Genomic DNA, 26,934 nt, shown 5'->3' on the forward strand with positions numbered 1-26,934 from the left:
AGAAAATTAATTCATAATTCAATATTTATTAAGTACCAGTTATTTGCAAGGCTCCAGGGGAGATACAAAGGTTAGATAATCAATCACCAAAGCATATAAAGATGAAGCACTAGTCTATGACACTAGGCCTACAAAAGAGAAATTAAATAGTCCCTGCTCTCAAGGAATTTACATTAAATCAGGGAAGACCACATGTATATACAACAAAGGACTACACACACAAGATACAGATGATTTTGAGGTGAGTCTTGAAAATTAGGAATACTGAGGAGTGATGATGAGAAGGGGGAATATTACAGAGGGGACAGCTAGTGAAAAGACAAAGGGGTGGAAGACAGAGTGTCATGTATAAGGAACAGTGAGGCAGCAATTTGTACAATTGGGCTCAAGAAGTTTCTATTTGATCTTAAAGGTAATAGGGAGCCACTGAGGGTTACTGAGAGGGCATAATATATATATACTCAAGACATGCATGTTAGGAAAATTCACTCTGGCAACTGTACAGAGGATGGAATAAATGGAGGAGACACGTTAGAGAAAGACACTAATTAGAGTAAAAGGCTATTGCTATATTGATATGATGGAGTGAATGGACTCGTCAAAGATCGTGTCCTTGGCAGTGACCCAGTATCTGAGTGGGCCCCAGTGAGAAATAAGCTGTCCTGGGAAGTTTATCTGGTACAGACAGTGCTATCCTGTACAGATGCCCATTGTTATCTTATACAATCTGGAAGTTCAACCATAGGGGGCTATATTGTGCATCAGTTGATTTACAATTAGCATAATTAGTGCTGGGTCCTGTCCTATAAAAGGTTCCATCTCTCTCCTTGTTCATTAGGAATTTTGTTTGCTAAGCATCACAATAAAGCTTTGCCCTTTGAACTGAAGATGGTTTGAGTCTTCAAATGCATTTCAGGAAACTCGCCACCTTTATGGCTTGTTATATCTCATCATGATTTATGGGGACTCTCATCAGATAGTCCAGGTGAAAGATAAATGAGATTCCAACCTAAGCAAGGGACTGTATTGATTACAGAAAAAGGGGTAAATAATTGCAGAGGCAAAAAAGGCAGGATTTGGCAAATAATTAGACATCAAGGGTGAAGAATGAAAAGTCAAAGGTAAAAACCAAGGTAGCATATGTAGCTGGCTGAAAGGACACGCTGGAGAAAGGTTTGGAGGGAAAAATGAGTTCTATTTTAGGTGTGTTGCCTTTGAAACACCTGTGGGATATTCAATTCTAATTTTTATCGGGCAGTTTGTACCGTGGGTCTAGAGCTGAGAAGAAAACCTAGTGCTTGATATACGTCTAGGATTGAAATCATGGGAGTTGATAAAATCATCACCATATGATACAGTGTACAGAGGAGATAAAAAGAGAAGCAGAACAGAAGCCTGGAGTATGATAATTACAGATAATTAAGGAAAAAACAGGAGGAAGGAACAATTAGACAAGTAGAAAAAACAAGAGAGTACAATATCCTCCCCCAAAAAATACCCAAGAAAGGAGAGAAAAGGAGAAATGAGATGATCAAATGCAAAAGGTAGGTGTAGAAAGATGAGGACAAAGATCATTAAACCTGATCACTGATTTTACACAGAAAAAACTTCATTCTAATAATAATAGTGAAAGATTGCTAGGAGCCTTTGATAATTGCTGTTCATCATCCTCTCCTCCTAGCTACTCTCTTCAGTTTTCAGGATACGTCTTTCTTCTGGTTTTCCTCCCAACAGTTACTTCTTAGCTCCTGCCTGGTCCTCCTTTGACGTGTGTTTCTCATTCAGATCCCAACTCCAGAGATTCTGTCCTGGACCCTGTTTTCTTCTCCCTCAGAAAAGCTTCCTTTGGTGATCTTATCAGCTTCATAGATTTAATGCCTATCTCCATGCTGATGATTCTCCTATCTATTTATCCTGCCCAACCTCTCTGCTGACCTCAAATCTCTCATGCCTACCTGCTTTTCAAACATCTAGAACTGGATGTTCTGTAAGCATCTTCAAGTCAACATGTCTAAAACAAAAAAGTTTTCCCCCATGCCCTCCCCCTTGCCTACCTTCTCTATTACTAGACAGGGCAAAGCTATCCTCTTAGTTTCTCAAGTTTACAATGTTGTTATTCTCAGTTCCTAACTGTTTCTCCCCATCCCTCCCCACTTCCTGTCAGTTTTGCAACATCTTTCGAATCCCTTTCTCTGACACAGCTTCCAATCTGGTGCTAGCCCTGGTGCTTGGATTACTACAATGGCTGCTGGGGGTCTGCCTGACTCAAGTCTCTCTCGACTCCAATTCATACTACTTTCAGTTCAGGTCTAATTATGTCACTTCCCCTACTCTTGAAACTTCAGCTGTTCCTCCTCACCTCCAGGATCAAATACAAAATGCTCCGTGTAGCCTTCAAAATCCAGTCTCTTCCACCCTTTTCAGTTTTCTCATAACTTTACTTCCCGATCTGGTCTCTGATTCAATGACATAGACTTCCTGGCTGCCCTGTGAAAAATTATTTCTTAGGAATGGGCATTTTCTCTGGCTGCTCTCCCCACCCCCGCCTGAAATGTTCTTTCTCAACACCATCTACCACCTTGTCCAATTCCAAGTCCCAACTAAAATTCCATTTTCTACAATAAGGCTTTCCCAATCCCTCTTAATTCAAGTGCCTGTCCTCTCATCTATTTTCTATTTATTCTATAAATTGTTTGCAACTTTTTTGGATATATTGTCCCTAATTAATCACAGAACCTGCAGGGACTGTCTTTTGTCTCTTTTTGTATCATTAGTGCTTAGCACATAGTAGGCATTTAAGAAATGTTAACTGATGATTAACTTTATTTCTTTTTTATTAAAAAAGGCAGATCATCAATTTTAGAAATTTTTCCATCCAAAATAGTTTAAAATACAAGTTTTGACACTTCAATTATCCAGAAATTTTATTTATATTGATTATCTGAATACTGCATAAATGACTACTGTTTTTAAGATGTGGATGATATAGAGAGAGGTCTTAGATTTTTCCAATGAGCTCTATTTTAATAAAAGTAACAGATACTTAAAATTCACTCAAGTAATTTGTCAGAGAAAAATTTTAAATGAAAGTATTTTGAAATTTTTAAAAACTAACAATGTACTAATACATGATCCAACATTTAAATTGTCATCTGTGAAATATATTTTGTAATTTTTGAAAATACACTTCTTTTTTTTACACTTCTGAAAAGTATTTAATTCACATTATATAAAGTAAATAAACAAAATTTTAAAAATAAAGAAATCAAAACAATCTTTTTTTGTAGAGCATTTAATAGAATATTTCCTTGAATATTTAATATATGCAGACAACACAATCAGAAATTTCTTGACAGTGTGTTACAAATGATGACTTGGTTACAAAAATAGCCCAGTTTATCTGATATTAAAAACTCAATGATTCCCAGATAAGAAGCAAGGTTTATGATTACCAAGGTACATCTCATGAGAATATGTGACCAATTATTTCAATGTAGAAAATATAGAGAATTTTTAAAGGGTTATAAGGCCTTAAAGACTCATTGGCAATTCAAACTTTGCCTTTAATTTTAAAATTGCATAATCTCTTAAGTACAAAAGTTTAAAAAAATACACTTTGATTTACTGATAAAAAGTTTCAAACTACATTTACATTTTAAAACATACTTGTAATCATTGTAGTAGCAACTGTTTTCTGGATTCATAAAGCCAAAATAAGTTAATGAAAATTAATAAAGCTTAGGATGCTAGAGTTTCCTTCAGGAAAAAGGGGTAACATTGTCAGTGTGTAAATGTACTAATGTAAATAAATAACTTAAACACCAAGCTGAAATTTTTTAAATGCAAAGAACTGATAAGAATTTCTCAGCAAGGTTGTCATAGTTTTTAGGATTACTTTTGGGCAATTCCTGAATTCTCAACATCAAGATGAAAGAATTGAAGAAAATAAAGCCCAAAGCTGAAATCCAACTATCCAACAAATTCTTTAAATAACCAAAAAATTTGAAATTTAAATTATTTACAATTCATTCAGAATATGTCTTTATTATGTCATGGTTAATCTCTGAAAGGGATGCTAGAGATAAATACCTATTTAGATAAGTTACGAATGATAATTATCATTCTGTGTCATTTTTGGCACAAGTTTCTATACAAATTCCTCTTTCAATTTACACTTAAAGAGGATAATTTGGAGTAAATTCTGATTTTGGCCTCATGACATATTTCTTATGACACAACTGACTATTTGGTGCCCCCTTCCAAATAACTATACACATATGTACTTATATAAATATACACAAACTTTTTGGGTTAGAAAAATATTTCACTTTTGCACATTTAAATAATTATTGAAAATGTTAATACAGGAATACATTAATATTTATACAATTTAACTTTTATTTATAAAAGATTTTTTTATTATAGCAGCCTTTGCATTGCAAATGAAATGTGACCCAATGGTGAATCAATCTACATCAATTCTTGCTGCCAAATACTGGCTAAAGTTGAAACGCTCTCCTCCAAAAGGAATGCCTGTTTCAGTTGTAATGCTTCAGGAAAAAGCAGGGCTACTTCCACAAAGCACAAGCTAGAAGGGGCTAATCTCAGACAACATTTATGAATGTAATAAGTGCATTCTTCTCATCAATATCAATAATATCTGACAAGAAATATTAGAAACTCATTCACAGAAAGCTTAAGTTATCTGACCCCAGAATAATTTTGCAATGAATAGAGAGAACTTATACAGATGAGTTGGAATGTCTAAATGTACCGCATAAGTTAAGCAGGAATTATTAAAAGATATTAAAAATGAGATAAACATCAGCAAGAGGAGGAGGAGGAGGGAAGGAGAAAAGAACCATGGGGATATCACACAAATCATCCCTAAAAATCAAACACTTATATTGAGCTTGTTTTTGTTGAGCTCCCGCTCTAAGTTTCCAATTAAAATATCAATACTTTCTTGTAAATCTTTGAGATTAACTTTTCGATCCATTGAAGAATCTATTGTCTGCATGGCCAAGTACGTCTGAAATGTACACTCTTTGGAGATGGGCTTTGGCTCTTCAACTACTTTATCAGGTCCATTGGCTTTGCTGTAGTCTTCCCCACTTTCTGTATCTTCTGAAGGAACGTCATCATAATCCACTTCATTCACATTTTCTTTCGGGTTATTAATAAAGTAGTTCTCTCCACAACTGCTCCAGTCTCCTGCGTAGCGATTACTCAGGGGGCTATCTAATCTGGCTTGCCGTGGCCTAAGCACTCCTGACCCCTGAGTGCCACTCAAGTTCAACATTTGTGGTCGCTGCTTCTTCCGTCTCAAACAATTCAGGGATTTCTGCTCTGGGAACAAATTGTCTGTTGATTCTTTGACATTTAAATGTTGCACTAGAACAAACAACACATTTGCTTTTAGTGATAATAATTCAATGAGGACTCTAAAAACAAATGGAGCTAACAAGATGAGCCATTTAAGACTAAACTACAAGCATGCATTAAAACATGCAAAACATAAGAAAACATTCCACAATCATTTTTCTGTCATTATCAGATATCATCAAGATTAGTGATAAAAGCCAGTGGTGCACATCCATGCTAGATGAAGGGGGCCTCATTAAAATGAAACAAGCACTTCCAAGTGTTGATTAACTTACTTTTAAGTTAATCATTCTCTAGTTACAGTTCCAAAAGCAGATAATCTAGAAGTTTCTTCTACACTAATGCTGCAGCACAAGCAGGCAAGGCATATTGGTGTCCAAAAAAGGGGGGGAGGAGAAAAGGCTCCTCCTTGGGCAAACATCTGAACCAGCCAAAGGCATCTGAAATGACCTCTGAGAGCTTCTGGCCCAGCTTGGGTGCACTTTTATTAGGAGCTATGTCATAATTAACTTTACTAAAGCAGCCCAAATCCCAGTTCTTTGGTAAAATGCACTTAAATCACACTTGATCATTTGTTACCTGATTCTGATTATACAGCATAAGCTACTAATAGTCTTCCTTTATTGCCTGTAAATAGTACAGATATTTTATTTTCTCATTCTTGCTAAATATCTAATACTGTCAAATAATATCCCATAATACTCCACGAAATTATACCTGAGACATTCTTTGTCCGCCTCTTAGGGCACAATGAACTCAAACATTTCTACATGATTTTTCAGTATGGAAAGTCATGACCTTATTTTAAAATGTTGTTGAGGTAAAGGCTGTCCACAGTAACATTCACTTTCTGCTTATTTTATTTTACTCCAACAAAGGTCTTTTTGTTTATACTAAACTCCATTAAGATGAAGGGGCCATGAGTTAATGATAACACATCAACTTTACACTCTCAAAATGAACAATGACTGCTTGTTTGCAGTTGTGAAAAATAAGGAAATTGAAGGGCTATATAAACATGCCTTTGGTTCAAGTTTTCCAGAGTTACAGTGAAATGCAGAAAAGAACTGTTTTGGGAGAGCACACTGATAATTTTCTATCTGCTTAGCAGATTGTAGAAGTATTTAATGATTAAAAATGAGTTTATTTTTTAACTTCCAAACTTAGCTGCTTTTCTAGTTTAATTAGGACAGATTGGACTTGTGATTCTGTTGGTGAAGGGAGTTCCCATCAAGGTATCCCTCTACTGATGCAGATCTGGAACTCCTTGGCTCCTTGACCACAAGAGCGCATGGTTAGGTCCAGTTACACAGCCAGCATGCTCAGGCAGAGGCAGGACTTGAATTCAGGTCTTCTTGGCCCTGAGATCAGTTCTCCATCTATGACACCATGCTATTGCTCTAGTTAACATTACTGATATGGGGACATATAACCACACCACTCCATTAATATTCATATATTCTGATTGATGATTCAATCAAACTACAATCTTTTTTTTTTTTTTTTTTTTATGTCTATTACTCTTCCTTGTGGTTCTACTCTAATTTTCAACAGTAGTTTCTGTGTTCATTTTGGCTTGATGATATTAATTATGCCCTATACAAATAGTCTTATTTGTTTATTCTTATATACGAAAAAAACCTAGAATAATTTTTCATGTTCTATATTGTAAAGTTAAAATGTATGTTTCTTAAAAACAATAGTATCCTCAAAGTGTCATTTTCGCTGATTTCTTAGATTTTTTGCTATAGATATTATACTATTCAACAATAATCCCTATTTGATCCAAGAAAAGATTTTCTAAACTTAAACACACATGAAAAGCTTTGGTTCTCTTAGAAGTGTTAAACTATCTATACTGCAAATTTGAGGGCTGCTGAAAAAAGGTCAAAATACAGTAGTTAATTTTGAGAAATGTAAATTTATGACATTTCTTGCTTTTTATGTATTTACATTCAAATTTTCTACTTTGGCATTATATAGGTTTTTATCATTTCATTTAGACAGAAGGAAAACGAGAGAAGGAAAGACAAATGATAGCCCATCCTTCTATAAATAAATTGCCCAAAATCTGTCTCTAACTGAAAACTAGCCAAAATTAAAAAGATAAAAAGTTTAATATGTTTTCAAGGCAAATTGTTTAACCTAAATAAATCCTAAATAATCTAAATTAAAAAAAATATAGTAACCATCTTCTTCAAGACACTGAAGAGATTTCACGTGGAATAGAGATTTCACTTACTTATCTGTGTTATTCCAGAGGGCAGAACAAAAACCAAGGATTAGAAATAAGAAGAAATTTCAACTGAATAAATGGAGGAGCTTCCTAAAATTATATTAGATGGAAATATATGAAATGTTTTCCTGCCTCAAGGCATTGTGAGCTTTTCTTCATTGGAAGTGTTCAAGAAAAGATTAAGTGACCTCTGGTCAGAAATTATGTAGAATGGATTTAAGATTCTGTATTATTTTCTTGTCCCAGAGTAGTTTAAGAATAGCTAAGAGTAGTGATAAATGAAATTAAAAATTTTCTCTCTTCATTCATGTCTAAGCAAGAAAATGTCTTAAAGCAAAACAAACCAAAACAAAATACACAAAGATAATCAAATTGTGCATGAAGAACCAAGACTCACATTGTAGATGTGGAAGAAATCATGGTCCAGTGCCGACCATCTCTATAACACTGTCATGAATTGACATGTTTAACTCAATTCAATTTACCATGGACCACTTTTTGTGTGAAAAGCATTGTGCTAAGCCACTGGGATGGATGAAACTTAAATAAGACATAGTCCCTGCTTTCATTGAATTAACAATCTAGGAAGTGCAACATAAAATCAGTATATCAGAGAAGTGCAAAGTAAAACAGAGTCTGTGAAAGAAAGATTATTATCTTCACTTTGGAGGGGAGGATGAAGGAGGGTTATTAACATTTGATTTGGACTCTAAAAGACAGGATTTAAAAGGGGATGAAAGGTAGAGAGGGAAGGAAAGCATTACTAGCATAAAGAACAGCTGATGACAGACTTGATGGAAAGTGTTTTGAATATGATGTCAGGAGACCATGCTTGAAAATCCTGGCCTATACAATCTTGGAATAAATCGCTTAAGTTTTTTGGACCTCCGTTTTCTTTTTTATAAAATAAAAGAACTAAACAAGATGGCCTACACAGTTCCTTTCAGCTCTATATCCATGATCATATGACACTCAGTTAACAAGCATTTTAGTAAGAGCTTACCATGTGCCAAACACTGGGCTAAATCAACACTGAGAATACAAAAAAAAAAAAAAAAGCTCTAAAAAAGCTCACAATTTAAGGGGAGGATAGAAAACATGTAAATAACTAAGTATATACAAAATGCATATAGATTAGGCAAAAAATAATCTCAGAGAGAAGGCACTAGCAGTGGGGGGGAGGTAAAGGAGGAGAGAGACATGCAAGTAGGGCTCCCTGGAAAAAAGATGAGATTGGAGATGAATTGCCAAGAAGGCCTGGAAAGCCAGGGAATAGAAGTGAAGGGAGAGAGAATTCCAAGGATAGGGCCAGTAAAAAAGCATAGAATCAAGCAAGTGTTATATAAGTATCAAGTATAAAGAAAGGAGTAAATATAAGAAGTCGAGAAGGATATCCATCAATTGGGAAATGGCTGAAGAAGCTGTGGTATGTGAAGATAACGGAATATTTTTGTTCTATAAAAAATGATGAACAAGCTGATTATAGAAAGCCTTGGAAAGATTTACATGAACTGATGCTGAACGAGACAAGTAGAACCAGGAATACATTGTGCACAAGAACAGCAAGAATGTGCGATGATCAAGTATGAAAGGCTTAGTTCTTCTGAGTATTCCCAATCCCAATAGATTTTAAACAGAAAAACTGTCTGCAACCAGTAAAAGTAGTAAGGAGACTGAATGTAAATCAACACATGCTATGTTCATTTCTTTCTATTTTTTTTTTTTATCTTTTCCCATGGTTTTTCCTTTTTGCTCTGATTTTTCTCTCCCAATATGATTCATATAAAGAAATGTGTATTAAAAATAAACTTACTAGAAAAAAAAATGCAACAACCAATTTGAAATGAAAAAAAAATCCAGAAGGAAGCCAGATTTTAAAGGTCTTTCAGTGCCACACAGAGCATCATATAAGTGATCCTAGAAATGAGGGGGAATCACTAGAGATTACTGAGCAGGAGAGAAGGCACAGACAGCCTTTGGGAACTCAGTGGAAGATGGAGTAGACTGGGAATCCAAGCAGAAGTCAGTAGGCTGAGTCTAGGTGTGAGGGGATGAAAGCCTGCCCAAGGTGGTGGCTGGTTGTTTAGAGATGAAGGACACTAAGAATGGAAGCCTAGAATACAGGGAGGGAGGTGATGCTCTTAGCAGTAATAAGGAAGTTAAGAAGAGGCAAGGATTTAGGAGAAAGAAGAATAAGTTTTATTTTGGACCTGCAGTGTTTGGGATCATCTAGGCTGACATCCAGTTTGAGATGTCTGAAAAGCAGAAGGTGATATGAAGCTAGAGCTGAGAAAGACAGATAGGATTGGATATAGAAATATGGGAATCATCTATATAAAAACGGTAAATGAAATCACGAGAGCTGATGAGATTGCCAAACTAAATCGTATAAAGGGAGAACAGAAGATGACCCTGAATAATGGCTGGGCGACACCTACAATTACAGGGAATGATCAGGATAAAGATTCTCAACTTACTATTCCTTCTAATTCCTAATACATTCTCTTTTATTCTTCTCATTTGCCTTCATTTCCCCCAAGTGCTCTGTAGAGATTTACATTAGAAAGTTTGGGATTTCTAAACTCAAAAGTTCTTTCAAGTTTAAAATGTATTACCTAATAAGTTCTATAAGAATGACCATCTAAAACATGGAGAAATTTAATCAAAATTTAAACAATAAATTCCACTTTAAAAAGTTAAAAAATGATTACTACAAAAACAGCTGATAAAAAGTTTATATTAATAAACAGTGACTCACTTTACCAAAACATAATTTTAAATTTTTTTCATTTTTTAAGTCCTAAATCAAGAATTTCTCTGTACTTTAACATACCCTGCCAGACAACCTTTCTTCAATTCTTCATAAGTAAGTAGTAGGGGCTGGATGCAAACTCAGGTTTCTAACTCTTTCCAATTAGGTAGAAACCTTTGAGAATTCAGCATCCTCTCCATACCACAAGGCAGCATTGGATAAAATATAATGAACCAATCCATTGCCTAAGAGCCAGTTTTGCATTGGGTTTTAAATTTATTTGCCAATTAAATCAATCAATCAATAACTGATATTGACTGAGAGCCTGTGTGCTATGCACACAGGGTGTAAAGATACCATGAAGAAAAATATAGAATCGTAGAATTTGGGAGCTGGACAAACCAAAAAGACTTTAAAATAAGACTAGAACATTTTATAATTCCATAACATCTCACTATTATTATTATTATTATTACTATTATTAATGAACTAGAAAAATTTTCAATAAACTTATTACCTGGCCACAGCTGGAGTAAGTAATGAAGAACTTCTATGTGTTTTTTGAAATCCAGAGCACTTGCAAGTTCTTTGGAATCAGTAAAGACTCTGTGGTTATGAGGTGAAGTCTCTTGCCTTTGACTCAGCAACACAGGCCCAAAACATACTGCTAAATTCTGACAGGTCATCTTATTTACTTCATGATAAGAAGCCACTAATTTCAAATGATCCAACAGCATTTTCAAGGTTGCCTAAAATGAAAAGTTAAACTTCATGTAACATATTTGCTTACCTGAAAATCAAAAGTAACGATTTTTAAATAATGCAATTATATAGAAACAATCTATAAGAAATAGAAATAAAATAAATGTTCATCTACTAGAGAAAGATCAAACTAATTGTGGTATACCAATGTAAAAGAACATTCTATATTAAACGATGAACATAAAAAATTTTGACAATCAGGGGAAGATGTATATGAATCAAAGCAGAATTAAATAAGCAGAGCCAAGAAAACAATAAATACAACAAGGGAGATGGTAAAAACAAATACAAAACTCCAAAATGAACACTATATAATTATAATTACCAAGCACAGCCCCAAACAAAATGAGAAAAGACACCTCTCTCCCTTCTCTGCAGAGGTGAAAACACTGTAGATTGTCAGATGTGGTGGACATGTTTTAGTTTGGCTGAGCTCCTCATTCCTCCTCTTCCTTTTATAATTCTTTGCTACAAGGAAGGTTGAAGGAGGAATACATTTGGAAAAGAGTCAGTAATAAAACCCAATGGTTTCAATATATAGAAAGGTACAGGTAAGAAAAAGATCAACTATATAATTTGCCATAATCAAATTTGATTTTATAGATATTACTACCAAGACTTGGTGGAAAGGAGCTCATGGCTGAAAATACTTTTAAAAGCATATATTTTATTTAAACCAATCAGAGAAAAAAATGTAAAGGAATTGTTTATTAAGAAATAAACATGAGGAAATCTGGAATGAAAGAGGCAGAAGCATGTGGAAGGCTTTGGGGAAATAAAGAAAAGAAGAAAATTAAGCATTATTGTCATAAGAATACGGCATATATGCATCACCATCTTATCAGGATATCACAACTTGGCCAACAGCATCCAACTCAATCAGAAATGAGAGTAAGCATATATTAGCTTAGTTTTAAAAATGTAATGTAATCTGTTTTACTGCATTTTTATTTGATTTGTTAGATGTTTTCAATTACATTTAAATCTGTTTGGACTGCATTTGAGAGAGATGTGGCAGCAGGCAGCCTCTGTACTGATACCTCTAGATGATCTTGCTTGTGGATAGGATAAAACTGTGTTAAATATGTTAAATCCTGAACCAAAGAATCTCATCAGTAAGATGGGAGATGATCACACAAGAGATCTTGTGCAACTACCCACAAGAGAAAAACCAAATGGATGAAGAATGCCTATTGTTCAGACTAGCAAAGAGATCCATCAGTATATATATATTTTAACTTTACCACCATGCATAGATGATGAGCTGGACCCAAAATTGAAAAGATAGCTTTTTGAAACAATAGGCAGTGATTTAAATGGACTCCAAACTTCTCTTAGATATGAAGGCCCACCTTTTTAGCAACAACACTCTTCTGGTGATAATAAATGGCAAAATCTATCAGCATCTCTGATAAACTGAAGCTCAGAGACATCCAAAGCAACAGTGTCAAATTCAGATTGAAATGGATCCCTGAAGTCATGTACTAATTTGGAAAAACACAAATTATCAATATTTATGTTGTCACATTTTATTTATTTTACTAAATATTTCTCAATTGCATTTTAAGCTGATTCAAGCAGGCTCTGAGGCACTGAATTTGACCCCTCTCATCCAAAAGGCACTAGAGAAAAAAATAACGGGTGTGAATATATTGCAATACATTACAAATGAACACGGAAATAACAAAGTTTGTCCTTGGAGAGTCATATGTTCTAAAAGTGGTGCCAGTCATGAGGAAATCAATGGACATCCTGTGTGCTCTTCATAGTGATAGCCATACAATGTCAAAAAATCAAAAGGAAAGCTCTCAGCATATCGGGTGAATTGTCCCTGAAGCCTTTACAAGAAGTGAGGAATGAGAAGTCTTTACCAGCTGTGAAGGACTCCCCCATTAACAAGATATCCATTTAGAAAATAAAACTGTTAAGCAATTCAAATATTTACTGTATGTGTATTAGATATGACGCACTATGAAAAATGTTGGAGATATGAACATAAAAATAAAACTACTCTCAATTATAGCTAGCTTTTTTCTATTATCTCATTTTATCCTCACAGCAAGCCTGTGATGTACTTGCTACCATCATCCCCACAGGCAGCAAAGTAGTTCAGTCAACAGAGCATTGCAATTGCATAAAGGACACCTCAGCTTACATCTGGCCTCAGATCAAAGGCAACTCACTTCCTTAGGTACTAGTTTTCTCATCTGTAAGGGGAAGATAATGCTACATAGTTGTGAGAATAAAAAAGTGATAATATTTGAAAAGTGTTCTGCAAACCACTATAGGAGATCTTATGTTTTATCACCATTATTATTATTACTTTCCAGAGGAAGCTCTTAGACAAGGTTAAGTGACTTTTCCAAGGTAATATCTTTAATAAGTACCTGAATAAAGATTCAAACTCCGATCTTCCTGACCCCAGATACAGCATTCCATCTTCTACATCACTTAGTTTTTACATTCTACTAGGTAGGATCAATATACACACATCACAACATAATACAAAGTAGAAAGTAACAGGAGATAAGATCAGAGAAGATTACTATTCTAGGGAAATTGAATAAGTAGAAGATAAACAGAAACAGGGCAGCCTTTACAAATAAAACTAGCATCTGAGCTGAACTTGAAAGAAAAGGAAATCCTGAAAAGCATAAATGATGATGAAGTATATTCCAAGAATAAAGGATGGCTTATGCAAATGCATAAAGATGGAATGCTAAGTTTAAGGAATAGCTAGTTGAAATATAGAATGTATTTTTTAAAAATTTGATGAGGGGAATAACAGGATCAGATCTGTACACTGGTGTTATGGGCCAGAACTCTGACCTTGAAACAAAGGATGCTTACTAGGTACTAAGTGGAATTGATGAGAAAATGGTTATCTAGGTTAGCATGGTTCAGTATGATTGATTTAATCTTACAACAAATAATAGTTTCCTCCCGTAATATAATGATTGGTTTATACTCAGTGTGAAGCATATAAGCAGGGAATGAGTCACAGAGGAGCTTTCAGAGAGCAGAGAAGACAAGTAGGAGCTCAAGCTCTCGGAACCAAGGACAGACAATTCATTAGATCTTCAGTCAGACCACTGCTGGTGGGCTCTCCTCCTCCACTGAGACTAAGGCTGGTCTGAAAAGCTCTCCAGAAAGCTGTCCAGCCCCAGGAAGGAGATAATAAAGAATCTGGACTATAAGAAAACTAACCAGGCCCCAGGAAAGGAGACAAGACTTTGAAAAAGATAATAAAGGATTTGGACTTTAACCCCTGGCTACTCTTGTGGTGATTACTGAGCTGAAAGAAAGGCTGTCCCCAGAGAACCCAAGAAAACTGAACCAGAGAACATTATACCCTGGGAATAATTTTTTTTTTTGAATACAGTTTTTGCAATTGTACAGAACATGGATTGGAGAAGAGAGAGATTGGTGGTAAAGAGACCAATTATGTATAAGGCTATTATAAATAGCAGACAACCAAATTTCTAACTCTAAGAATCTTTCCTAGCTTTCTGACTTAAAATGATAAATGTACAATTAGTGATTAGTTCAGTAACTATGAATAATGCTATTAATGGCAAACATTACGCTGAAGTTTTCTTAATAATAATTCCAGGGGGTTGGTTTTTGTCTTAAATTCTTTATAAGGAAAGACCACTAAAGTAAAAGCCAATTAAAAAATCTTTGCCTGGCTGGGGGAGGAAGCAGGAAGGACACATGTATAGGAGTGATGTCCTCCAGTGATAAGAGCCAAGTTCCAATCTGCCTCAGACACTGGCCAGGTGTATGATTGGGCAACTTATTGACTGCCTCAATTTCCTCAATTATAAAATGTAGAAAATGAATAGCACTATTTCCTTCTAGAGTTATGGAAATCAAATGAGATAAAATTACTAAACATAAATACTCTCTCTTCCTGATTTGGAAATGAAATGATGCCACAACAGTTTTCAACAAGAATATAAAAAGGGAAAAAACCTATATAACCAAACAAGAAAAATAATTATGAATTACCACATAAAAATTTTAATCATGTAGTCACAAAAATAATATTTAATTTGCCAACTGATATGAAAGCTGTTCTATTAGTAAATGAATAAAAATAAATTTAAAACAGCAATGTAAACTCAAAGAAATAATTCAAATCTTAATTTTTATAACAGACTTCAAAAAGTATGGTATTTTCTGGAGTTTTATTGTTTGTTTTTTTTTGCTTGCTGAGACAATTGGGGTTAAATGACTTGCCCAAGGTCACACAGCCAGACAGTATTAAATGTCTGAGACCAGATTTGAACTCGGGTCCCCTGACTTCAGGGCTGGTGCTCAAGTATGGTATTTTCTGAAAAAATAATTTCTGTATAATGATTTTAAGGCATTTTAGTCTTAGGTCAAAAATTTTTAAATATACTATAAAACTTCTCTCTTGATAAGGTCAGTGTTCCCTTTATAATACTTCTTTTGGGGGGGCAGCTAGATAACATAGAGGATAGAGAACCAGCCCTGAAGTCAGGAGGATCCGAGTTCAAATCTGGTGTCAGACACTGAACACTTCCCAACTGTGTGACCCTGGGCAAGTCACTTAACCCCAATTGCCTCAGCAAAATAAATAAAATAAAATACTTCTTTTTTTAATAACAGCTTTTTATTTTCAAAATACATGCAAAGATAGTTTTCAATATTCACTCTTGTAAAACCCTGTAGTCCAAATTTTTCTCCTTTCCTTCTCTCCCACCCTCTTCCCCTAGATAGCAAATAACCCAATATAGGTTAAACATATACAATTCTTCTATCCATATTTCCATATTTATCATGCAGATCAAAAAGGGAAAAAAAGCAAGCAAATACCACCAAAAAAAGGATGAAAATACTACGTTGTGATCCACATTTTATCCATAGTTCTCTTTTTGGATGCAGATGGCTCTCTCTATCACAGGTCTATTGGAATTGCCCTGAATAATCTCATTGTTGAAAAGAGCCATGTCCATCAGAATTGATTATCCCATAATCCTGTTGCTGTGTATGATGTTCTCTTTCTACTCACTTCTTTCAGCATCGCTTCATATAAGTCTTGTCTTTCCAAAATCATGCTGCTGTTTCTTATAGAACAATAATATTCTATATTCTATATTCAGCTGTTCTCCTAATGATTGGTATCCACTCAGTTTCCAGTTCCTTGGCACTGAAAAAAGGGCTGCTACAAACATTTTTGCAATGTGGGTCCTTTTCCTTTTTATTATGATCTCTTTGAGATACAGAGCCAGTAAAGACATTGCTAGATCAAAGGCTATGAATAGTTTGAGAAACCTTTGGGCATGGTTCCAAATTGCTCTCCAGAATGATTGGATCCGTTCACAACTCTACCAACAATATATCAGCGTCCCAGTTTTTCCACATCCCTTCCAACATTTATCAATATCTTTTCCTGTCATCTTAGCTAATCTGAATGGTAGGTAGTGGTACCTCAGAGTTGTCTTAATTGGTATTTCTCTAATCAATAGTGATTTAGAGCCATTTTTTCATATGACTAGAAATGGTTTTAATTTCTTTGTTTGAAAATTGTCTGTTTATATCTTTGACCATTTATCAAATGGAGAATGGTTTGTATTCTTATAAATTTGAGTCAATTTTTTATATATTTACAAATGAGGCCCCTTATCAGAATGTTTGGATGTATTTTTTTTTTCCTGTTATCTGCTTCCCTTCTAATCTTGCCTGTATCAGCTTTGTTTATACAAAACCTTTTTAATTTAATATAATCAAAAGTATTCATTTTGCATTTCATAATGTTCTCTAGTCCTTCTTTGGCCATAAATTCCTTCCTTCTTCATAGATATGAGAGATAGACTATTCTATGTTCTCCTAATTTGTTTATAATATCACCCTTTATGTTTAAATCATGAACCCATTTCAACCTTATCTTGATATAGAATGTTAGGTGTTGGTCTATGCTTAGTTTCTGCCATACCATTTTCCAATTTTCCCAGCAATTTTTGTCAAATAGTGAGTTCTTATCCCAGAAGCTGAAATCCTTAGGTTTCAAGCATTAGATTACTATAGTCATTGACTATTGGGTTTTGTGAACTTAGGCTATTTCACTGATCAACTAGTGTATTTTTTAGCCAGTACCAAATGGTTTTTATGACTGTTGCTTAATAATACAGTTTTAGGTCTAGTACAGCTAGATAAGCCACCTTCATTTGCATTTTTTCATTAATTGCCTTGAAATTCTCATTTCATTCTCCTGACTGTTTTTCTAGATGAATTTTGTTATCCTTTTTTTTTCTAGCTTTGAAAAAAAGTGTAATTTCTTGGCAGTTTGATTGGTATGGCACCCTTTAAAATACTTTAAAAGTTATGGCTGCTAATTGCTAATTAAAAATTATCTGTATTCTACTTTGCTAAATGGTAACTTATAATCAACAAAGGTTAAGTATTTTGACATTGCTCAACTCCATGTAAAGTTGATTACTTTAGAGATCTTCAAATCTTATCTATATTCAGAAAAGAATACCCTTGTACAAACATAAACAAGAGATCATTCCATGTTTACTTTAAGACCTGAAATGACATGGATACCAGTAGCTTCTAAAGCAGCCCATTCTAGTTCTGTACAAGTTCTGAAAGTCAAGATCTTCCAAAATTCATCTTCCCTATCTGCTCCCTCTAGTTTTATTTCATATTATTTCCTTTGATATACTTATTAGTTCAACCAAACTATTTCTTATATATTTCACTACCCATGTCTAAATAGGTGGTACACTATGTCTAGAATGCACTCTGTCCTCGCTTCAATTTCTTGGAATTACTAACGTCACTGAAGGCAAAGCAGAAAGAAAAGGTCTAAAATCTCAGGGAACATAAAAAAGTACAAATGAAGGAAAGCCAACAATCTTTAAAAAAAAATTTAGTGCTTTTTTAAAGCAGAAAAATATATCAATAGAAAAGGAAAAAATCCAGTCTTTTCTGAGATATATTTATATTGATATATTTTTTCTTGACCTTTATTCTTTCTATTGCTCCCACCCTTCCTCTTGTGCTTCAGGGATTCTAGGCACTTAATTAGGAATAGTTATCTGGAAAGGAAATAAAGGTATAAGGTTTAAAAGGGAAAAAAACCCCAAATTTTCATCAAATAAAACACAAATTTAATTAGAATATTGAAAGCAAACAAATAAGCTCATTAACAACACACGAGAATGGCAAAATAGTTAAAAATATAGAATCCAACAATGTGTTAAGGCGAGAAATATGATTTAAATATAGAGAGAAATAGAATGAAAGTGAATTATACTGAAATGTATCAGGCTTCAGGCAATTCCAAAAAGCAGTAGAAGAAAACATGGTTACAGATATGAAACATAAAAAATGATACTGTCAAGAGACAGAAACAAAGAATCTATGTTATTCTTAAAAGCAATGCAGACAAGAAATAATGTAATTTTTTAACATACATATAAACACTAAAAAGTCCAGAATTAAACTACATAAAAGGGTAATTAAAACAAAAAAAGAAAAGACCACTATTATTATAATTGTCCTTAATATTCTACTTTAGGAACTGGGAAAAAATAAATTAAAAAAAACCCATAGGTTTAATTTATTAAATTATTCTGAATGCAAACACAATACACATATGTGTAACTTTTATAAAAATCATAATTGGTCATATATTGACATAAAAAATTATGAATAAACTTGGAACGATGGAAATAATGAATCCATTTAATAAAACAATTCAGTAGATTTTTTAATTAATTAAAGTATCATAAGTAAAAGATATAGACCTAGCAAATAATGAGATCCTAAATAAATATTAGGTTAAAGAACAAATTATAGAAACAATAAAAACTAATTTAAAGGCAAAATATATAGAAACAGTAATTTTTAGTTGAAAGGGAACTTAAAGCTCATCTTATAGATAAAAAAAACTAAATTCAGCAAAGTGATATAACTTTCACATGTTTACACAAATAATTAAATGGAAAAACAAAGACATGAACCTTGGTATCTGAGTTCAAATCCCATTCTTTCTACTGCACAATGATGACTCCAAAGAGAATGATAGCAGGGAAATAAAAAATCAAAACTTGTGGGATTCAATTAATACAATCATCAGAAGAAAATATTTCTCTCTGTGTGTGTATGTAGTGATAGAACATAAGAGAAAAGTAGAAATAGGAAAAAAATCCAACAATCACCACCTCAAAGAGATCCTTTGTGGGAAACACAAAGGAGTATTATTGCCAAATTTCGAAACCACCAGATCAAAGAGAAAATTTTGCAAGAAACAACAACAAAATATTTCAAATATGCTGGAGTTGTAATTAAATTGAATAGATTATCAACAGCCACTATAAAATACCACAGGACCTGGAATAACATACCAGGGTAATCAAAAGAATTAGGCTTTCAGACAAAAATATCATATCCAGCAAAATTATCCATAATATTGAACACACACACACACACACACACACACACACACACACACACACAAAGCTCATTCAACAAACTTGTAGATTTTCAGGGTTTTCTCTCAACCAAACTTGAACTTAGGAAATTTAACATATAAGCGCCAATAACTAACATTAATTTCAAGGAATTCAATATGGACAAATAATTTATTGTTTTACATGGAAATGCATACCATATGATTAAGACTGATATCAGTAACTGAGTAGTTCAAAAGAAAGATTGGGGCAGAATTGAGTATGACTTAATTCTAAAAAGCTAGGAATAAGTAAACATGGTAATTATGTTATACAAATGAAATATAAAGGAAAAACTGACACCGAGGCATTAGATAGGTGAGAAACACTCATAGTTCTGCAAACTTACTCACATAAAGAATGATTAAATAGAGAACACTACATATAGATTTACACACACATAAAAGGGGAGGGAATAGGATAAGTTGTAGTATAAAAGTATGAGATTTATGTCAGTGAGAGAAGGTGTGAATATGAATGGGAAAGGAATAAAGGGGGAAGGGTGGCATAGGATAAAGTGGGATGCAGAAAGGTGCTCAGATTAACAGAGGTGGAACAAGATCGGTAAATTAATGGGAATGGGATAAAGAGGGAAGGAAAATCCTAGGAGAAAAGATAAAAAAGGCTTCCATAGGAGGGGGTAAGATAAGCAATAGCAAGACAAACTGAGGAGCAAAATCATGTAGAAAAGTTAGCAGGAATAGGAAATAAGAGAGATACATCAACACTACAAGGCTCAGGAGTAGAACAAATGAATTACCTACAAGGAAGCAAAGAAAAGATGGATCTCTTCTATTACTATATATGCTTTCTTGAAATAGAAATTTATTGCTATATTTTTTAATCTTCTCTGATGTTTTGCTGGGAACCTGACAATGTTTTATTTTCCTTTTCTGTTTTTCTTTTTCTATTCTGCTTTTTATTTTGTATTTATATTTTTTAAAATGCCTTAAAAAGGATAGACAAAAAAGGGTCCTTTAAAATCAGCAAAACACATCTAAAGTCAAGAGCTGGCCTTACTAGGAATAAAGGAAAACTGGAAGCCTTCCCAAATTGCTTTGTGGATAAAGGAAAGAGGTTTTACTTGAAATAGTGCTATACATGCTAACTAGAGCAATAAGAAATGAGAAATAAATCAAAAGAATAAATATCAGCAAAAAGGGGAAATTATTCTTATTTGAATGTCATAAAAGAGTTTAAAAAGTTCTTGAGAATAAATGAAAAAAAGTGAGATGTTTAATATAAATTCAGCAAATAGAAGACCACAAAATAAATTTGTGAATATATAAAGAAAATTATAATATTAGCAAAATTAGAGAGGAAATGCTAAAAAAAAAATAAAATAAAAAATACATTAAAAATAAATACAAAATTCAGAAAATGAGTCATACCATGAAAATAAACTCAAGATTTACATAAATACAGCTACAAAACATCACAGAAATAAAGACCTAAATGAATGGTGAACTATCCAAAGTTCATGACTCAGCTACATGATTATAATACAAATTGTCATACTACTTAGATTAATCTACAGATTTAGCATTATACCAATCAAATGACCACAAAGCTGTGTTGTACTTTATGACACTAGACAAAATATTCAGAGGAGAAATTTATTCAGAGGAGAAAGAAAGATAAGAATTTCTTGGGAAATAATTCTTTAAATATTTTAATGTCATTATACAGAAATTAGTTTTTCAGAATATTGCATATTTTTTCAAGTCTGTTAATGACTATGGATTCAAAAATGTTAAATAAAATACTGAAAGATTATAGTGATTGATCAAAGAAAGCATTCATCATGACCAAAATCCAATATTAATAAAAACAATATAATTATATTAAAAACAAAAGCATTCAAAAATCACATGGTTATCTCAATTTCTTATTCTTACTTTAGATCTCAATGGTACTACTACTTAGAGATGGCTTCCAAAGCATACTGTCAACAATACTTTATCTGATTCTAAAGGAAACAACTTGGAAAAGTGGCCTTAGTACATAAAACTGAATTTACTAGACTGTTAAAGTAAAAGGTGTATAAGTTAGGCCTACCAATTCCATGAAAACTAAAAGTGGAGACCAGCACATATAGTTCTAGCATCAGTTGTTGTGCATTCCCACTGTCATCACACTAATTACCAATCATGCTGCTTACCTTTTCAATATCAGGCAAACAATCCAGAAGTTCAACAGTGTGCTTAGAGTCACTTGGGTCATTTTCGCAACCATTTCCAGTCATTTTCAAAGGATTTTTGGCCATGGCATCTAACACTGCCTCATAGAGCTGCTTGGTTATCAAAGGAGAAGGAAGCTCTCTCAAATAATCCTTAAGAACACCTTTGTCAAAAACAAAGCAAAAAGAAACAAATACAAGATAATTTATAGTTAAGAGGCTAAAGAAATGCAAGAACAAAAACCAAAGTAACCTGACTTATCATTTTGACTTTAAAAATGTGATAAATTTATAGGCAAATTTATATAATTTTACATACTTGGATTAGTTTCTTAAAAAAGACTCCCTTTTTGATGCTTCTAAAATGTTTTTTCTTACATAAGAAAATTTCGCAAATGCACAAATGATCAAAATAACAAAGTTAATTAATAAATAGCACATCAATGTTAGTCCAACATTAACTTTTTTTTTAAATAACTTTTTATTGATAGAACTCATGCCAGGGTAATTTTTTACAATATTATCCCTTGCATTCACTTCTGTTGCGATTTTTCCCCTCCCTCCCTCCACCCCCTCCCCCAGACGGCAAGTAATCCTTTACATGTTGAATAGGTTACAGTATATCCTGGATACAATATACGTGTGCAGAACCGAACAGTTCTCTTGTTGCACAGGGAGAATTGAATTCAGAAGGTATAAATAATCTGGGAAGAAAAACAAAAATGCAAGCAGTTTATATTCATCTCCCAGTGTTCTTTCTTTGGGTGTAGCTGCTTCTGCCCATCTTTGATCAACTGAAACTGAATTAGCTCTCTTTATCGAAGAGATCCACTTCCATCAGAATACATCCTCATACAATATCATTGTTGAAGTATATAATGATCTCCTGGGTCTGCTCATTTCACTTAGCATCAGTTTATGTAAGTCTCGCCAGTCCTCTCTGTATTCATCCTGCTGGTCATTCCTTACAGAATAATAATATTCCATAACGTTCATATACCACAATTTACTCAACCATTCTCCAATTGATGGGCATCCATTCATTTTCCAGCTTCTAGCCACTACAAACAGGCCTGCCACAAACATTTTGGCACATATAGGTCCCTTTCCCTTCTTTAGTATCTCTTTAGTCCAACATTAACTTAAAAAAAAAAAAAAAAAACAAAAACCCTGTTCCTGTGATTTCTTGGGTAAAGGGAACTCCTAAAAAAAGAAATTCCCTTTATCAGTTTCTAGTTTTAGAAAGTTACTTAAGCCACTGAGATGACATATGACGTATCCACAGTCATAGTGTCAGAATCTATCAAAGACTGGACTTTTACTCTAGCTCTTCTGGAAAGTTGGATCTTTATCCATCATTCCACCCACTCATTAATTAATAACAGAATCACAAGCCTAGCAATCTAAATTCCCTTTATAATTATAAATGGAGTCCCAGACTCCTTTAGTGTGTGTTATGCACAGAAGTAAGATTTTGATTGTTCAAAATTGTATAACTTCAAGGTTTTCTGGCAAATTTCAAACACAAATTCAGATGCCCAAGTTTCCAAATGCTCTAGAAACACAAACACACACACAACTAACCCTTTTCTATAATGCTGAATTTTACAGAGAATTTCTTTCAGACTGCTACCTATTCTCTTTGATTCTGCTTCCCACCCTCATCCCCAGCTGGGAAAATTTTGCATTATTTTCAATGTAGAAAAACATGCACACTAGATGACATACATCAAAGAACCAGTTCTGTATACTCTATAATTTCCTCAAATCCCTGCATTCTCTCAAATGGTTTCTTTAGCAACAATTCAAGAGTAGTAAGTGGGTACCTAATATTTTCTGATGTCCTTCTTAAGGATCTTCTGACTTAATACTTCTGACTTAAACAATGGCCTTATCTTACTCAGTGAACCTCTAAGCAGTCCAGTTTTGAATGAAGAGCATAATTCATGAAATAATGAAGTTCAAATCTCACTTTTGGTATTGCTAGAGGAAGCTAGCAATATTTGCTATATATTTATGATATAGTATAAATGGAAGGCATGGGTAAGAACTCAAAACCACTTTCATCATTTTAGAAATAAATATACTACTACAGTTCAAGTAGAGAGTTAAGAAATAAGCATCTCTATGCTGTTCATGCTTGAGGAGTGTGGTGGTAGAAAGAAATGGAGGAACATTTTGTTAATAACTCAGAACAAGCAGTTGGACAGAAACTGCAACATGACCAGAGTTAAATAAAAGACTTAGATTTCCAAAAGGTCCCACCTTTTGGAATTGCAGCTAACACCGAAATAAACTAACTAAATGATTAGCACTGGTTGGAGTTTGATCTTTTACATTAAGTTATAAGAAACATCAGTCCATGGTCCAGAATAATTCAAAGAAAATCACTATCTCAACTTAGCTCTCTTATTCCACAACAGCTATATATCTGAAGAAATTTTCTCTCACTGATCACCAGAATATTTTACAGTACCATTGAAATATTTTATCTGAAATAAGCCTTATATGAAAAAGTTTGGCTAATGAGATTAACTGAGTTTCCCCAATTTTATAATAATTTCATATAATTTAAAATTATTAAAAATCTTTCTGGTTGTTTTAGGCAAAGAAATTTGTTTCTTCAATGCAGAAAAAACCTCAATCAAAAGAAACTATCTTCCTGTGACATTTTCATTGTCATGCTTTAGGAATTAAGTATACATTGATATCCAAATAATGCCAATAAAATAAAGAGAAGACCCTGAGAACCTTGTTGGGTGGGTAGACCTCCTGTATTATTAGGACACAAACAAGAAAGAGACACACAAAATGGGCAGACGTGGATAAAGTCACCATCTCCATTACTGGAGTGAGTGCCTATGTTGAATATACAGTTCTACTGTAGAACCAGCAGAGTAAATAAAGTATTTAAGAAACAATTCTGTTTGACTCAGAAAAATGTGGCAATTTAATTGTATAAATGAAATACACCGGAAAACAAAGGTATATGAATCAAATTTAAATGTTTTATTATAGTTGCCTATAGTGACATGCCAAAGGTCCTTTTTCTTGGCATTTGAAAATTCAAGTACTTAATAAATATGCTTATAGACAAAACAAAAAAGTAAACAGAAAACCAGTATAGTCAGGTGGATTTCGAACTGCCAACTTTAAGTAGGTATATGATACAATACATAATATGCAATTTTGTGCTGCAATGGACAAGAAAGTATACTTTTATAAAGATTTAAATCAATTAGTAAAGGATGTAAGATACTGCTGCTGTTATAGGGGAACATTTGGTGAAGAAACAGTTTTCAAATGTGATTTGATTAGGTCTGCACAGAAAATTCACTAGCATAAATATAAAGATTTAAATCACCTCATGAAAAATTTAGGATTTGCATGTCAATAGTTTGATCATTTAAAAGGGCACAGAAAAAATTTTATTGAAACTAGAAAAATGAGTAAAAGAAACAGTTTCAAAGATAGAAAATAAGAAGTTGGACAGTGTTAAGAACACTAGGCTCATTTTCAAAACTAACAACTTTCAGAACAACTCTCCCTCAAACACTCCGAATTCATGGTGGAAGAGTATGACCCATGTATGACTTATGTATGCATTTGCTTTAATATATATGTTTCTGTCATATTATTTCTGGTTGTGTTTAATTCCTGAATGTATCATTGTGAGTGCCCATTTGTGTAACTAGAAATATACTTTGTAGGATCTCAACAGTTAAAGTGGTAAATAAGGGAAAAATATTTTCCTTTCACAGTTAGCACTAGCATCCTGAAAGAATCTGAATATAAACTGTATGATAATGATCTTTCTCTGGGATCTTTCGCTTATATAAATTCTGGGGTTTCTCTGCAGAAATGCAAATGTAAGAGCAAGTCCAAGTAGTTGGTGTCTACAAGGTCAGGTAAGTGGTATTAAGGAACTAATTTAAGAAACGCAGAACATTTGTATTACATTAAGTTACAACTAGTTCCAGAAAGTAATTATCATTGGATCAATGTTAATACAGAGGTAAATAGTGAAATACCATGGAATTCTTCTTAGCTCTGTTCTATTTAACATTTTAAGCAATGAGGTAGATGAAGTTATTACAGACATGGTATTTAAAATTTCAAATAACATGACAGGGGGAGAGAGAACTAATACATCTAATGGCAGAATTATAATACAAATGTCAACAAATTTTAAAAATAGGCCAGACTTCTAAAAGTTGAAAATAATTTTTTTTTTTAAATTTAGCTTAGTAAGAATAAAGGCAAATTTGAGTGCATAGTCAAAATGGCAGATTAGAGACAGCAACCCAATTGAACTCTTCTCAATATTCCCACATTCAAACAACTTTATAATAAAGCCTCAAATCAAATTTTAATGTGAAAAGCCAATAAAATGTCAGGGTGAGAGATTTTTATGGCCTAAGGAAACTAAGGAGGTCTCAGGAAAGCTCTGTAATACTGGGGTGGTGATCTAGTGGCCATAGTGGCCAAAGTACCAGCAACAACACATTTGGAAGCATTCAGTCCAGAAGTGGAAAAGGGTCAGACACTGATCAGAAAAATATTCCAGATGCCTCCCTGTTAATAGTGGGTGTGAGACAATGAAAAATGCAGATGTGGAGGGGGGGGAGAAGACTGTATAGAAAACATACATGAGACCATAGCAGGAGGTTTGGGAGCTTCAGCCCAAGAGATGGAAAGGAGGTCAGACAATTAGCCAGAGGACTCTGTGGCTAGCCCTGGATACAATTGCACTAATCAACAAGTTTACCATCATATGCATTTCTAGGTAGCAGTTCCAACACAAAGATAAACATTAGCACTTACAGCAGTAGGGAAACTGGGAACATGGTCACAATTCCAGGACCAAGAGGAGTGCTAGTGCCAGATCTTGTGGCTACAGGTAGGCAAGGGTTCTTCCTGGTGTAGACCAGGAGAACAAAAGACTGAAAAAATGAGATGTAAAATATCTCATAGGAAAAACAAGTGTACTAGAAAACAGATTGAGAAAAGATCAGATCATCAGATCAACCCACAAAAAATTGGGAAAGGGGTAAAAGCGCATTTCAAGAAATCATAAAATTCCCTAGATGTCTTAGAACCAAATAATAAAGTAGAAATTAAAAGAATGTACTAA

At 33.7% G+C, this 26,934-nt stretch overlaps 1 protein-coding gene across 2 annotated transcripts in view; it reads right to left on the bottom strand.

The window, feature by feature from the left end:
- Positions 1–3,610: 3,610 nt before the first annotated feature.
- SYDE2 (synapse defective Rho GTPase homolog 2) overlaps positions 3,611–26,934 on the bottom strand; it is an 88,434-nt gene continuing 65,110 nt past the window's right edge. The window contains exons 5-8 of one of the 2 annotated variants that reach the window (XM_051999240.1): positions 21,783–21,964; positions 10,891–11,122; positions 5,965–6,012; positions 5,308–5,394 (exon numbers count right to left, since the gene is read on the bottom strand). In XM_051999240.1, coding sequence (XP_051855200.1) covers positions 5,975–6,012; positions 10,891–11,122; positions 21,783–21,964 — 452 coding nt within the window. In that variant the 3' untranslated portion in view covers positions 5,308–5,394; positions 5,965–5,974. Of the gene's footprint in view, positions 5,395–5,964; positions 6,013–10,890; positions 11,123–21,782; positions 21,965–26,934 lie in introns of both variants that reach the window. The other variant, XM_051999239.1, reaches the window with a different exon arrangement.

The sequence above is a fragment of the Antechinus flavipes genome, chromosome 4 (assembly GCF_016432865.1).
Source record: "Antechinus flavipes isolate AdamAnt ecotype Samford, QLD, Australia chromosome 4, AdamAnt_v2, whole genome shotgun sequence".
Classification (NCBI taxonomy): Eukaryota; Metazoa; Chordata; class Mammalia; order Dasyuromorphia; family Dasyuridae; genus Antechinus; species Antechinus flavipes.